This window comes from Myiozetetes cayanensis, unplaced genomic scaffold (assembly GCF_022539395.1).
Source record: "Myiozetetes cayanensis isolate MyiCay16 unplaced genomic scaffold, myiCay2020 scf1, whole genome shotgun sequence".
NCBI lineage: Eukaryota > Metazoa > Chordata > Aves > Passeriformes > Tyrannidae > Myiozetetes > Myiozetetes cayanensis.
This window is the reverse complement of record NW_026086604.1, coordinates 3,945,405-3,961,797: the sequence shown is the minus strand read 5'-3', so window position 1 is coordinate 3,961,797 and position 16,393 is coordinate 3,945,405. Positions and strand designations below refer to the sequence as shown.

Genomic DNA, 16,393 nt, shown 5'->3' with positions numbered 1-16,393 from the left:
AAAGTTCTCTGACCTTTCAAGTTGACCACATTATTAGTGGCCTTATACACTCAGAGCCCTATCAAAAACCTTCTTAGCAGTACGGAGTAGATGTAAATCACATAGAAGGAAAGAAACAGCACTGCATACAACCTGTGGACTCCAAGAGATACTGAAAGCTGTTGGACCTAAAAGAAGGAAGACAGGAAAGGATCTGGGCCTTCAGGATCCTTAAATAAGTAGAAAAGTATATGTGAAGTGGGTGAAAGCAGCAAACTTCATTGAACAAAGGTGCCCCCAACCTCTTGAGACTCAAATTAAATTAAAAAAGAAACTCACCCTTTGACCTGGTAAACCAGGAAATCCAGGCTTGCCTTCCAGACCAGGCTCTCCCTTTAAAAGTAAAAAGTTTTAGAAAGTTAACAGAATAAGAGAAACTAATGAACTGTATAACAATTTCCTATCTGTTTTGTGCTACCATTACTATGCGGCTACTTAGGCAACTCTTACATGATATTTATCCTGTCCTTTGAGCAGAAGAGAATGAGAAAACAAGATAGGGAAAAGTGACAATGCCCTGATTAAATACAGAGCACACAACTATATTTAAATTACATAATTCAAACCAGACTTCCCTAAGTAACCCATCCTCACAATGTCATCAATTTTACAAAAACCAATCAACAGTGAAACACAACAAACAATTCAAACGAAAGGAAACAGTATTTGCAAATGAGGCAGCAGTGACAATCTGAAATGAGATATCCTGCAGAGCTGGGTCATAAAATATAACTCGAATAAGCTGCAATTTAAGTTGAAATTAAGAATGCTGGCATGTGTTAATTGTTGCAAAAATTTTGCAGAAACAAACACACATACCCAATTCTTAGTCTTCATCCACAAAATATTTTAGCCAGGACTTTGTGGCATAACAACAATGCCTTTGACAGTAACTGTTCCCTGACCTTCATGACGTGACAACTCACAAGTTATCAGTGAGTGCCTCTCTGAGATGTGCTGAATGCCTATACAGCTCTACAGGACATTAGAAATAGAAAAACAGTGAGGTTCTGCATGACAACAGCCTTGAGGCAAAGTCTGCCCATGTCCTGGGTGCCACCTCCCTGTGTTAAGAGTGGCCGTCCACAGCAGGACACCTGCTCACAGCAGTGAAGAAAACTGGAGGCTGTGGGCACTGTTTAAATATCTTAGTGCCTGAATAACATACAAAGTCTTGTAGTCTGAGTTCCAGCTTCTGGAATTGCGAACAATGAGAGAAACAACTTACTGGAGGTCCAGGAGGTCCAGGTGGTCCCTGTGGTCCTCGTGGCCCAGGCTTTCCCTACAGAAATGTTAAAAAACCCCAAAAAGTTAGAATATATTTATGAAAAAGTGCATGGGCACATGAGTCATGTTGTCTGTCTTTACAGGACCTATACCACCCCTTTCCCCATAGGTCCCAAAAAAACAGTGCAGAGACCAGCTGGTTTTCTCCTTAAACCTCTGGCTACTTGAATTATCAGCACTCATTAGACTGGCCACAGACTGATCCACCCACACTCAGCAGGCACTTATCCATAACTGGCTCTGTGTTTCTCTGTAGTAACTCTACCAAAGACACTGGGATATCCTGGGTATTCCAAGGAAACACTGTGAGTTGAGGTTTGGTGGTGGAAAAGAGCAATTCTTGCACGAACAGCTTCAACAGGCACTTCCCCCAAGCCAGCACAGCTCCGAACAGCATTAAAGTATCAATTATATGATGCATATCATTATATTAATTAAGAGGTAAATGCAAATTAGGCACCTACCAACATAAAATTAAATTTATATTTTTTTTTTAATATATAGGGTTAACAGACTGAAGCAGTGGGTATGGCCTCCAGTTTGAGTGCCCAAGTTCAGAGACAAACTAGACATAAAATTCAAATACAGTTTAACTTTAATGTCAACCCTTCCCTGTTCTTGAATAATTGCATAGCTGACACTACAGTTCATACTGCTCATTCATGTTAGATTCACTGCATTTGATAAGAACATTGCCCTTTTTCCTTTCTTATTTTCTCCACTGTAAATAGGAAAACTTATTCCTTGATTTCCTGATAATGCTTCCATCCACCTTCCTTTTACAGTATTATTTTAAAGAAAAATCTAACTGAACAGAAAACAGAATTATGTTAAAATATCCTTGCAATGAAAGAATAAATATTGAATCTCTCTTACTTCCTCTCCTTTCAGACCTTCAATATGTACCTGCAATAGAAATGCAGAGTCATAAAGGATCAAAAAAGTAAAAACAAGGTGCCAAAGGTACAAAGGTCCCCCTCAGGGTATTTTTCTCCCCCTGCTATTCCTTTGAGTTGCACGGTAACTCCTACAGCTCCTCAAATCCTATTGCAGGCTGGGGGATGTATTCTATGTAAACAGCTCAGGCTAACACAAAGTTACCTATTGACACAGTTACCTATGAAGTGATTTATGTGGCTGTATAAACAGCAAGAACTTAATTCATCATTATCTCATCATATAAACAAGTCAGTTTGTTCCCCAGATCTTGTTTTACTCTAAGTTCTAAAGATCAATTGAATGCAGAAGGCATCACATAACCATCAGACTGGCTTGAGATATGCCCTGCCTGTTTTGCATCCACCTTCTGGAGCTTTAGGCTCATTTTCAGCTTTTATACACATCTTTCAGAATTTCTTGGCAACTCCTGTCACATCATTAATATCACATTTGAGCAGGTCAGTAAAAGGTTCTTACCCAAACAGGAGTTGTTTTTCATAGTTTTCTTTTTTTTTTTCATTCTGTAACTTTCTACCACCTTCTGGGTAAGATAATTGCCTGCTGCCTTTCCCATGATTACCAGGGAGCTTCTCATTCTTGTCTTTAGCTCCCATAGTCAAAGAGTGCTGTTTCTTAATATTAATCCTGTTTTCTCAGCAAGTAAAAGGGATACTGCCTAACTCCTTTATTACCAGCCCATGCAGAACTCAGTTCTAGACCTCTCCTCTGCATTCTTCATAGTAAATCTTTTTCTATTCCCTTGGAGATGATCTCTTCATTCAGACAATATTAGTCTCTGGAAATCCTTACATCCCTGCCAGTGATATCCCTGGCATCAGTGAAGGCATTGCTGAAGGCAGAGGCAGGGATGCACAAAGGATGTTAAATCTAGTGCCACAGAAAAGATGAACCCCATTCTCCTGTATTCTGAGTTTTCTTTTTTCATCCCTGCTTCCAGCACATCAGGCCTTGGCTGTCTTATAACCACCAGGACTTTTTCAGACATAAGCCAAGGAAAGATCATTCGCCTTCATCAGAAATTGCCTTTTTCTTCTCCCACCCCAACTCTCACACTGAGTCCACATCAAAGGCACTCAGTTCTGAAATTTCATTTGCTTTTATGACTTTCACAGGCTCTATGTACCAAAGGCCACTTGGAATCAACTCATCAACTGCGGGAAACCACACAGTCCTGTCATAGTATTGCTCTGCCTGATGCCTGAGTCCTGAAGAGGCACTCACAATCTCCCAAAATTGTGGCAGTGCTTTTCTTTGTTGGAACCTATTACTTCCATTCCTCAAAAGTCTTCACTGCCTAGAGTTTCACTTTTTTTGCAAAAAAACCCAGAAATATTTAAGAACATCTTTCAGTAAGATCCCCACACTCCCCACTTCCACCTTCCCTTCTCATGCAATAATGCCTACAAAGTATGAGAAAGCTAAAAAAAAAAACCACTTCATTCTTACTGAAGTGCCAGGCAATCCTGGAAGTCCTGGTTCACCCTGCAGGGTAACACAAAAGAAATGAAAAAACATAACACAGATCACAACAATACACAGCACAATACATAACATAATGCAAAACGAAAACAAACCTCTGAGCATATTTTCCAGCTGCTGTTGTACATGCTTATTTTCAATACCAATCTCTATTAATGCTGTTTCCTCTGCTCTGCAGAGGAATACATCCAAGAACTGGTTGCAGTCTGTATTACCATGATGTTTTGCATTGATTTAATGACATTTAGTGACTTAAAATGAATGATGCAATAGATGCACCACAGCAGTAGATTTGTGCTTCAAAAATCTTATATTTGATGTCCACACAAATAAACCTGTTTGATACTTAGATCCCCAACAGACCTGCAAGAGGATGGATATTTAGGGAGTCAAAAATGCTTTTTTTTGTTAATAGCCAAAATAACTTTTCAAAAAAAGTGAGAACTTTCCCCAAGTCATTTTATAGAGCAAATCATACATATACTATATAGGACACTGAGATGTTACATCCTTTTCCCAAGGTTTATTGTCATGTAGGCCATCAATCTGTTCCAGTCCATTTTTCTCCAGCAATGTCCACCATGTATTGTGCTTTAAGAGTATGAATCCAGAAGGTATATCCTTTACTGTAGGTACAGACTGGCACTAAACTGAACACATAGCTTCTTTACACACTCTATTTATTCATTACTCATGTAGGTCTCTGGATGACTCAGCATATTTTTCATATTCTTTTCTCTTAAGACAAGCTCAATTAGTATTTGTTATTTATTAACAGAGTCATAGAATGGTTTGGGCTGCAAGGGATCCTAATTACTGATTCATTAAAGTTGGAAAAGACCTCCAAGGTCATTGAGTCCAGCCTTTGACCACCATGAACACCATCATGTCAACTAAACCACAAGCACTAAGTGTAAAGTCCAGTCATTTCTTGAACACCTCCAGGAATGCTGACTTCATCACCTCCTGGGCAGCCCATTCTGATGCTTATCTACCCTATCAGTGAACAAATTCTTCCTGATGTCCAATCTGAACCTCTCCTGGTGCAGCTTGAGGTCAATTCTTCTTGTCCTGTTGCTAGTTGCCTGTGAGACGAGACTGACCCCAACCCGCCTACAACCTGTTGCCAGGTAGTTGTACAGAGTGATAAGGTCCCTCCTGAGCTTCCTTTTCTCCAGTCTAAACAATCCCAGCTCCTTCCCTGCTCCTCATATGGTTTACTCTCTAGACCCTTCCCCAGTTCCTTTGCCCTTCTCTGGACACGCTCCAGCACCTCAATAACTTCCTTGTCATGAGGGGCCCAGAGCTGAACAAGGATTTGAGCTGTGGCCTCACCAGTGCCCAACAGAGAGAGACAATCAGTGTCTGGTCCTGCTGCCACACTATTGTTGATACAGCCCAGGTGCCATTGCCCTTCTTGCTCACCTCAGCACACACTGGTCTCATGTTCAGCCACTGTTGAGCACCCCCAGGTCCTTTCACTCCAGGCAGCTTTCCAGGCACTCTGCCCAAGCCTGTGGTAATGCAGGGGGTTGTTGTGACCCAAGTGCAGGACCTGTCACTTTGCCTTATTGAGCCTCATACCACTGGCCTTGGCTGTCAATCCAGCCTGTTCAGAATATCCACTTCCAGCCCCCTTGCCTTGGACAGGGATGCCACCCACTAGATCAGGTTGTCCAGGGCTCCATCCAAACTGGCCTGTTCTACAAAGAGCCCATTCTGAAGAAGCACTGAAGAGACACACAGCAGCTGCTCAGAAAGTATTGGACCAAAGAGCAAAACATCTTCTGGAAGCACCAAATGCAGCTGCTTCAGAGACGTGGATGAAGTGTTATGAACTCAAGAGCGATCACTACTGCAGAGAAAGAACAGAGAGAATTGCTTCCAATCTCTGCATTCTTGGATAAGCTCACTGCCTTATCTGGAGGAGAAAGAGAGGAAGAAATCCAGAACTGACTATGCCTTTCCACTCATGCCAAAGACCTGTGTCGGAAATATCAAAAGCACAACATCATCTCTAACAGAGAGGGAAACATAAGGCTGCCCTGAAAACTTTAACAACTGTAAAAATAGCAAGGTCAAAAGTGCTGCTGAGTGCAGTGAATAATTATTTTGCAGGTAAGAGGCTCAGAGTCATTTTATTGACACTTTTTGAGTCAATTCTACATCTCCTGGGTCAGAAAACCAGCTTCTACACAAACATATTGACATTTCTCATGTGAAAAAGATTTTCGGACCCAAACTGCATTCTATTTCCTTCTACTCCCACTATGAGGGCTTAACTAAGAGCAGTGGAGCTATAACCAGACACACTTTAACACTTGCTTGTACCCATTTCAGAAGCAATGCCAGGAAAGTTAAACATTTAAATGCACATAAACTTCAGTAATACATAAATGAGATAAATATTAGACCAACAGCCCTGATATTTCCAGCACAGGGGGCCCAAGGAAGAATTAACAAATGTGTTTCCAATCTCCTCCTGGGCATCCCATCCCACCTTACCTTTTCTCCTTTGGTCCCACTAGCACCTGGAGGGCCGGGGCTGCCAGCAGGGCCCTATAAACACGTAAAATGGAGAGAAATCTCTTTGGTTTTAAAATACAGGAAAAACATAAGGCTGCAGGTATTGGTAGCACAAAGGATGATGTCTCATTGCACTGGGATAGGAGCTAATAGAACACACAAGGCTGCTTTGGCTCTGCTACACAGAGAGGAAAGAGAACAATGATGGAGATGCCACAGCAGCCACGACAACACCAACCCAATTTCAGCTGGTTCAAAAGAATTGCAGTTCACTGAGTATATCAGTGTCAAACACAAAATTCAGTATAAAATTCAGGCATGAGAATCTGCCCACTCCTAGGTGTCTAGACATGAATAAGGAAAAAAAGCTTCCGAAAACCAAACTTCTGTAACAGGGCTTCACTTAGGGAAATCGTTCCTTTGAAACAGTAGACCATCAGGATCCATCTTCACGTCTCTGTGCAATTTCCCCACTTCATCTACATTTGCTGCAAGTAGAAACCAGTTCTGTAAGCAGTGTAATGGGTACAGTGAACACAGCTCTCTGTGATTCCAGTGCTGCCTGTAGCACTAGAAAACATTTCCATCTTATGAGGATAGTGATAAACACTAACTAGACACACACTTCCCCATACAGGGTCACTGAGGAACAGAGCAGGATGCAGATGCAGCAGCCTGGAGGCTTCAGGCTCAAGGGTGGCAATGATTAGCTGCATGGCTTTTGGAAATCACTTCTAGCCTTTGCATCTTGCTCTGTCCTTTGCTATTTAGCCCAGAAGATCCTTGAGAGGAAAGGATGCCTCTCATTAGGTGTCATACCCTGAGTAATGAAAACAGTCTTGTGGGATCTACAGATAGCGGTTTTAGACAAAGCATTGTGTGTCTGATCAGCAGAAATGTACTGACCTTTTAGACAATTTTCTAGATTGTTCTTGTCTTAAAAATGTAAATAATTCCAAGCCTTTTTGATTGAAAACAACCCAAATATATTAAATCCAGTTCTCTTCCTTTCATGTTGTGGGAGGGGAAAAAAAGGTTCATAAAATCAGGCTTAAACAACTGAATTTTTATGTGTGTTTTCTTATGTAAGACAAAATTTAACCTATCGATTTGAAAGGATTGGCATTTCCTTTAACTGTGTATTGCATTATAGTTTAATTCTAAAACAAACTAAACAAAAAATCCCAAACAATTGTACCCACAAAGATCCTTAGAACAGGGATGCATGGGGGTCCCTGCCATGATTCAGCAGCTACCCAGGATAAGTCTCAGTTTTACAGTCAACTTTCACTCTTTCCAAAGAAATGATTCCAGTCATTATTTGCAACTTACCTGTCTCCCCTCCACACCTGGCTTTCCAGGGAACCCATCCAGGCCTCTCTCTCCCTGAAAAAAGAAGACAAAGAACCACTATATCTCCAATCCAGGTCACTACTCTGCAGGTGATGTCCATGGTATTTGCTCCAAGAGTAAGGAATAAGGAGAGAAATTCCAGACAGCCCAATAGAGAAAATGGCTAAAATTCCCACATCTTGTACCACGAGAAGTTGCTGTGACCAAAAGCAGGTGTGCAGTAGCTTTCCATGTTGGCATCCTTCCTCTGCCTGACTGGGGTGGGTTCACAAAAACTGGGTAACATACACCAGGAGAACCATCAGCCTGGAATAGCTCTTATGAAAATAATGAATCCACAATCCAGCAATAGCTCAGTTTTACCGAGTAAAGAAAAAACCTTTTGGTTTTCAACTTTCCTTTCTGTAACTTGGGGGAAAAATTAATCTGTTCCTCTATGTCTTCAGAAATGGACAGTCCACAAAGTCGACAGGCAATTGATTTCACTTCTTTATTTTTATTACCTGAAGATATGTTTTTTTCCCCTGTACCTAAACCTAACTTTTTCTCACTAGAGCTCCAGACTAGTGTTTCTTTCTCTAACCCCCCACAGAGAACAAACCGTTTCCTTCATCTTTACAATGACATTTTATGCATTTGAAGACCTACAAAACTCCCCTTTCAAACTTCTCTAGACTAAACAACCACAATACTTTTAACTTTTCTTCATGAACATGCTTTTCAGACTTCTGATCATTTTTGTTGCTCCCCTTTGTGTAGTGTCCCATTTTTCCATGTCTTCACTGTATCTAAGTTCATGAACCTGGACGCAGCTGAGGTTTTGAGAAGAAATATTATTTCATTTTTTATAAACTATTCTTCTGTTTAAATCCCAGGACAATATTTACTTTGCCCCAAAGCCCCTTTCACAGGATAGCTCCTTGATCACTTGCTCCCAGTCTTTAGCACTGTGAAATTTGTCATCCTACACATATGAATCATCCTGCAGTTTCCCCTTCTCAATGTCATCTTCTGCTTTGGGGGATTGTGTTTTCAAGATAATTTTGAATTCTGACCCTGACCGCTACTGTACTTCCAAGTTCAAGCTTAAGATATTCTATATTTTATAATCCAGGTTCTTGATTGAGAAGAGGACTTGATCAAAGACATACTGAACTTCACTCTTCTCTTATAGATTGTGGCCCTTGACCATTCCAGCCTCTTTAGTTAAAAAAACTCTTTGAAACAGGGACTTCCTTTTTCTCTGTAAATTCCTTAAACCTCTCTAAAATGGAACACAGACTTTGCTTGGATCCTGCACACACAGCTGAATATAAACTTTCAAACACACACACAGTGCCAATGCAAACGTGAATGTGCATGTAAAAACAAATTCTACAAGTACAAGCAGTGACAACAAACTATTAGTTTTATTCTACTTTTTTAATGTTTTAGATAGTTTCATCCCTGTTAGAGCTCTGTTATTACCTACAAACCCACACTTAGGGCAATGGATTTAATGAGCTCCTTTTGTGAACTACATTGATTTAGCAAGTCAGAAATGGATTTGCAAATCACTTTGTTTATTTTTCCTCCCTAGAAAGTCAATCAGTCTTCTAACATAAATATTAATTTATGGATTCAAGGAATTAAATTAGAGAGACTCACATCCTACAGAAACCCAGTGTCAGACACCCAGATCCACTTGATTTTAGGGTGACGATTTCCACATTAATGGTTTCCTTTGCACTGACTGAACTATGAGTATCCTGAACTTAAGACTTTCAGTAAGCAGCAGCCTGGTAGATTGCTGACAAAATGTACAGTGTATTCCCAGGAGAATTTTTAACATCAATATACTGCAGCAATGAGTACTTCACACATGCTGGTTTAGCTGCCAAAACAGAAAACTGTCAATGTTTCCACTGCTAGTAATGGGGGCTGGGAAAGGCAAATTTATTATTTATACAAATACATAAAATAAAGCTGTTTGAAAACACTCAAAATGATTGCATTTTCTGTTGTTTCTACAGAAAAATCTGTCATTACAAATATTTTTTGTGATTTTTTCCATTCTTTAAAGACAGCTACTTAGTGAAAGGTATTTGTTTTCCAACAGAAAGAACAAACACATTAAAGTTTTATTCTCAAATTTTCACTTTAGGACTCCATTTCTTTTTCCGGGGGTCTACTGGCTTTCCTGCTTTTAACCACTGGAAGAAAATGGTGAAGAGTCATAAAGAACTGGGGAAGATCCCAATTCCACTGAAACTTCAGTGCTGCTCTCTGACCTCTACCAGTTAGAAAAGGTAATGATTTGTCAGAAAAATGATTCTCCAGGGCTGAAGGAGAAAAAAAAAACCACTGCAGAGGGATCTGGCAGCAGCAGACAATCCCTACTACCTCCTTACACAAGCTCTTCTCAATAAAACAGACAAGAACCTAAGGATGGGCAGGTGCTTATGCAGAAAAAACAATGCCCCATGTCACACTGGACTGCTGCACATGCTTAAATTAACATGCCAAGTATCCCTGACATACAGGCCTTATATTGGCAGAGAAATGCATCATGCTTATCTCTGCAGAGTCTGTGCTGGGGTCTACAATGAGTCCATTGGGTTCAAAAAACATGGGATATTCCTCCTATTGTGTAGTGGTTTTCCTAAAGTGAAGGTGTAACCAATACTACTGGATTCAGGAACCTCACTGTAAAACCTCAATATTTACATCTAAGGTCCCAAAATATATGAATAGAGCAGCAATATGTATTAGGGGATATGCATGCTTTTTCCTTGATGCTCAGGTTGCAGATGTGATAGAACAATACTCAGTGCACAGACTGGTGCTTTCATCTGACTTTATAAACTCTTTTCTCCTCAGGCACAAAGAAACAGGTTTTGTAGGTGTCAGTATTCAAGTTACAGACTCAAGAGGAGACAAAGAAATATTTGGCCAGTCGAATTTACGCCCACTGCTTTCACAGTAGTACTTACTGGTAGAAGTTAAAGCAATGGCAGTGGGTGCTCTGAGACCATCATTTAAAACGTGGAAAGAAAATCAAAGTACAATTATTGTAGCAGAGATCTGGCTGCTTCAGGAAAAAAAAATAAAAATAAAACAAAACAAAAAAACCACCACAAAACCAGAAAACGGACCTTAATTGTGCATATCCCTCTAATGAAACAAAACCAAATCCATTTCTTCCCCACTTTAATCTTCCTCTGGCTTAGTCAGCTGTTTGCCCACACGCAGCTCCAGCTTCCTCTCCTATCAAGGTGATGTCAGTAAGACGGATTTTCTTCCAGGAGCCAAATATTCCAGCAGATTAGACAATCTCGCCTCTGGAAAAGCAGCAGAGGCACTGGGTGGACTGAGCACACTGAGCCTGTTCTGCAAAGAGCTGAGTGAAAAGCACGAGGAAGATAAAGTATGATCCAGCCTTTTGCTCCGGCTGCATCAACAAGAATAGGTAATACAAAATACAATTGTGGCTACTTCATCATAAACAGCAGAAAGGACACTGGTAAAGAGAAACACAATATCTCACACCAGGGGTCTCTTGATTCTTTCTCCCAGTAGGCAAAAGTTTGGTCTAAATCACTGGGTTTCCTCTCCAGAGAATGGAAACAAGAGAGGGAAATGGGAACAAGACTGTGCTAGCAAGCCAATGACTCCCTCCTTTACAGAGGTATCACGAAAGAGTTTGAACACAGGCAAAGCTGCCAGACCATCACTGAAATATCTCAGGACCAGCTTGAGCCACAGGCAAGACAGGGCACTTCTGGGGAGCCTTGAGCACTGTCAGGCAGCAGAAGTAGGTGCATATCTGATGTCTCTGATCACAGTGATCAAACTGATATAGTTAAGACTTTATGCCTGCCCATCTCTCTTTTTAAAAGCTTATTCCAGGTATAATAGGCACTTGGTCTCTTCCTTAAGCCATAAACATAGTTTGAATTCCAGAGTGTCCTGTACTCTGTAAAACAGTTATTCCCAGTCAGGAAAGAACATAGAACTGGGAAGTAGCCCCACTTGGATTAAACATTTAACATAGAAACTAGCTGGTACTTAATGCTCCTGAGTTTATAGTGATGGGAGAAGACAGAAACATAGAAAGTTGGATAATCTGAGAAACTGGAGCAAGATGGATGCAGACATGGTCAGCAGCAGTCAGTGGTCATTTACAGGTGGTGCACACAATGTGGACATCCCTCTGGCATACCTTCACTCCGCTCCTCTCTCTCCTCCATCCCTGGCTACACACAGACAAGTCCCTAAATGTGTGCTTAGTGGACAGCAGAGATCCATAAAGCTCTCCTGCATGCCCAGGGGACATGGGAGAGCACTGGGAAGTGCAGCACAGCGAGGAAACTCCATCATCCATTCCCCTCCAGAGCTGCTGGTCTTGCAGCCCACCTCACCTAATGGTCAGAGGAAAAGAACAGCCTGGCTTTTCCTTGTAGGAATACCTTGTCTCCTCGTGTTCCCTTTTCTCCTCTTTCTCCTTGTAGACCCTAAAAATGAAAAGAAACAGAGATTATAAGGTTCAATCCAAGTAGAGGCACAGTTACCTCCTCTAATTAGTCACCAAATCACTGTGCACATCTGCACAATCTATTCAAATGAACCTCAAGGACATTTTCAGTTGCCAGTCCTCATAGTTGGCTGCAGGCATGGTTCAAGCAGACTCACAGAGCAGGGACTACTTGTGGGCTCAAGAACATCTGTAATATTATATTGCCTGCAGACACATGACCCTCCTGCCAACAGCAGTGTGGAGGGACAGGGAACACACCACAGCTGCAGATGGTCTGGAAAACAACCAATGCTCTGCATTTTTCATGTTCCTTGTAAACAATGAGGACTCTGGTAGAGGACGATACTGATGGGAAAACCTATCGCACAAACAAGCAAGAATTCCCATTCCTGGTGGGTCTGGATGCGGTAGCTAGGCAGACAGCAGGTAGCTCTGAGAACTGAAAAGTGTTAGATGCACTCTGACCCGGAGGCCCAGCACATTTTTGTGCTGTGAATCCAATGCCAGCGTTCCTCTGGACTGCATAATTCATCTCCTCCCAGCTACACCAGAAACATTGCTGGAGCTCAGTTTGATGTGGCACTAACACAGGCCATCAATTCAATGGGCAAGAACTATATTTCACCTTCCCTTGGCATAGCAAGAACCTTGTATTTTACCTTTATTGTGGAAACTGAGCGACCAGCTAATAGCTATAGAGAGACAGATGTGCTTCAGTCAGGAGTGACCTCTCTGAAACTGCCAAAGTTTAAAATGCTGCTTAATCTTATAGCATATTTGTATTTGAACTTCAGTTCACTTTACACTGTAGTGGAGGCTTACCTCCCAGCTAATGAGAGCTGCCTATCTGGGTATATTTGGAGGACTTAAGAGGGTTTACATAATCAGCCAAATGAGCAGGGATATTTTCAACTAGATCACGTTGCTCAGCACCCAGTCCAAGCTGGCCTTGAATGTTTTCATGGATGGGCCATCTATCACTTCTCTGGGCAACCTGTTCCAGAGTCTCACCACCTTCACTGTAAAACCTTTCTGCCTTTTAGTTTAAAACCATTATCCCTTGTCTTATCAGGTCCTGCTAAAAAGTTTGTCCCCATCTTTCATATAGGCCTCCCTTCCAGCACCATATAAATGGTGCACCATCACAGACCAAAGTAATTACATTATGGTGGGAGTACCACAAAATCACCAGCTGTTATGTCAATAATAAAGTCAGTTCTGCTGACATCCCTCTACTGCCTACAGGTCTGTTCTCTTTTAAAGAAGTCAGAAGAAATTCAGTGAAGTCAAGAAAATATCACCATTTGGACATAGTGCTGGTAAGTGGCCAGACATGCCATATATTGCTTAATAATAACAATAAAAAAATATAACTGGGCAGAATCACTGAAAAAGTAAAGAAAGTTTCAGGACCATTAAAAATTTAACAAGAGCCATGACTTACCGGTGCACCTACATAGCCTTTAATTCCAGGAGGACCCGGTTTTCCCTCGGATCCCTGGCAAGGAAATGAAATACAGTAAACCATCAGAAAGTCTTTCACATAAGAGAACAAGAATAAAACTAGTTATTCAGATATTTAAGTGGTTCTTTCAGGCTCACATTGGGCTTTTGAGGCTTCTTGATTCTCTCAGTGCTGATACAGGAGCAGCATCTGACTTTCCAAATACTCACCCAAAGTGACTCTCCAATATTTTCCTCTGTCTCTGGCACTCAGGCATTAGCAAGTTTTATCCTTCTGCTTTCATTTTTGCCCCACAAAGGCAAACTGTCACATGCAAACTCCTCTATAGGTTATTTCCAGAGATTTGGCAATGTCAGTTGTTGTGTGCAACAACTGTTTTGTCTCCTAAATAGTGTCGAGTGGAACAAAACACAGGTATACATTGCTGCAAATGTTGCAGTTAAGGCCATATCTCAGAATAAATGAACTACAGACTTCAAAATGTTACACAATTTGAAGAGTAAATGAAAATAAACAGATCAAAACTATATTCTCCTATGTTTATTTTCAGTCTAAGTGGGAGAAATGCAAGAGGATCAGGTACATTTCAGCAGTTCTTCAGGTGGTTGCATACTCACTCTCCCTAGAGAGAGTAGACTGAAATGGATAAACTCACTGTGTGCTTTTATGTGCCTTATAATGCCTGAAAATTATCTGCTTCCTCAGCTGAACAGGCTGATCAGCCCTTGGAGCCTGGGCCTGACAATTTGACCTAGAGAGCTGATTTGGCAACTTATATCACCTGTTTGACTGATTATTTTCTTACTTATATCACTTCCCCTTTCCCACCACTCTATCATCTAACTCCTGTATCGGGTGGCTGTAATGGGGATAAGGCTTCAAAACAGAGATTTGATTTTTAAATAATTTTAAAATAATTTCTACATTTCACATTAATAGATGTTTCATATTTAAAAAAATAAAATAAAAAAAATTCAAGCAGTGTTTTCAATGAATTATTAGCAGAATTGAGGCACTTTTTTCCTCAGTGTAGGTGCCCAGATTAACAACAGTGGAGTTCAAGCACAAGCAAAGGTGGCACTGGGATCTCAACGACATCAGGCAAGTGAGAAGCTCTGCCAGGTCAGGAAGCATTGCAAGTCCTCTAATAGCAGAGGTAGAGCAGCAGGAATGCACCTAAACCTCTCCCTTCAGCCTGCAGAAAAATACACTACCAAAGTCTAGGCAAAACCCCAAGAGAAATAGAGGTCTGTTCCAAGTTGTCCAAATTGTTAAAGTCCTACTAAGTACTGATACATAAAACGTGGTTATAATACTCAGCAGAAGTTATAGATAGAGGAACTGAGTTTGTCTGGTTGAGAAGATGTGCTGCACCCACTCAAGGCCTGTGCTGAGATCATGTCTGGTAAACCAGAGAAGCATGAGACTTTCAACAGCTGAAGGAAGAGGAAATTTGTCAAAATGAAACTCTTACCTAGTACTTCATATTTCAAAGGCTTGATTCTTTTTCCCCTCTCTGCCTCTGCTTTTTCTATCAAGTACAGATAACTGTAAGTTCAGATAGGAATGCTATAGCTATGTCCATGGCATAGCAATGACAACCACAAAAAACCCTCTTTATCCTTTTGTTAAAAAGATACAGAAAAAGGAAAAGCAAGAAAAGATTGAATATTTGCTGAAAGATATTACAGGCTAAAGGGCCTGATCTCAAAAATCCATGCTTTGTTTCACTGCTATAACATCATATATGAGGAGCTTAAGCTATTGCCTTTTTTCTCTTGACCCATTTGCTCAATATAAATTAAGCTGCCACATATTTACCTGGGAGTTTTCCAACCAGTGGGCATTTCTTGCCATCTCAGACCACCATGACATCTTATATAACCAGAAGCTCCAACACTTTAGCACAAGGCTGACCTTGAGAGTACTTCTGTGTATCCACCAGCTTGTAGCCAGCAAGATCACACTTGATGATCAGTGAAGTTTACCCTCCAAGTTTGATGAACAAGAAAAAAAAGAACACCCCAAAACTCAGAGTTTTATGCTGAAGACACCAAGCTAGGAATAATCTTTCCTGGAGACATCACTGAGCAGCAAAAGCAGTAAAAGCAGAGATGACATACTGAGGCCATTTCATTCCTGTAACTTATATATTTGCCCTAAGGGCTCAGATCCATTTTGGTACCTCTGTGGACTGAAATCCTATTACCAGAAGTCTGCAGGACCTTTACCTGTGCTGCTGGAAGCTTCACACAATTAATGAGGTCTGTAAAAACGGCAAGACAACTTCTTGAAAGTGAGTGCTGTCAATTCCCACTGAAGCAAAAGACTCCTCAGCCAAGGATATAAACAAGAGGCTGGATTTCCCATGGTGCAGGTATCGTTGCTGAGCTCACACTGCACTGGCCCAGCTCAGTGTAAATGAAGATGGATTGAGCTGGGAAGGACCACAACCCAACCGACCAGAGAAACTGCAAGGTGGCTCTCCATGGAGCCTGGGGTAGAGGCCAGAGCTGCTGTATTGATGCTGATGACAAAAATAAGTGATCTGGCAAAAAACCAATTATTACACCAATAATGGTAGATGTGACCTCTCTGATTGCAAACTCCACCCATCCTTATACACCTTGTTCCAAACCAGCGAGATGCTCAGACTTTACCAAGGAGTAAAGGAGTGTGGATTCCTGTTTTAGATTTTAAAGCATTGTCAGCAGAGTCAGGGTTGTTTCTTAAAATAACTCAGGCCTCCAGCTGAAGGACACTGCATA

The 16,393-nt window shown here is 41.1% G+C and overlaps 1 protein-coding gene across 1 annotated transcript in view; it reads right to left on the bottom strand.

The window, feature by feature from the left end:
- COL22A1 (collagen type XXII alpha 1 chain) overlaps nt 1-16,393 on the bottom strand; it is a 224,706-nt gene that overhangs the window by 86,969 nt on the left and 121,344 nt on the right. The window contains exons 16-23 of the mRNA XM_050324956.1: nt 13,605-13,658; nt 12,093-12,137; nt 7,624-7,677; nt 6,271-6,324; nt 3,733-3,768; nt 2,203-2,232; nt 1,268-1,321; nt 319-372 (exon numbers count right to left, since the gene is read on the bottom strand). Of these exons, the coding sequence (XP_050180913.1) occupies nt 319-372; nt 1,268-1,321; nt 2,203-2,232; nt 3,733-3,768; nt 6,271-6,324; nt 7,624-7,677; nt 12,093-12,137; nt 13,605-13,658 (381 nt within the window). The remainder of the gene's footprint in view (nt 1-318; nt 373-1,267; nt 1,322-2,202; nt 2,233-3,732; nt 3,769-6,270; nt 6,325-7,623; nt 7,678-12,092; nt 12,138-13,604; nt 13,659-16,393) is intronic.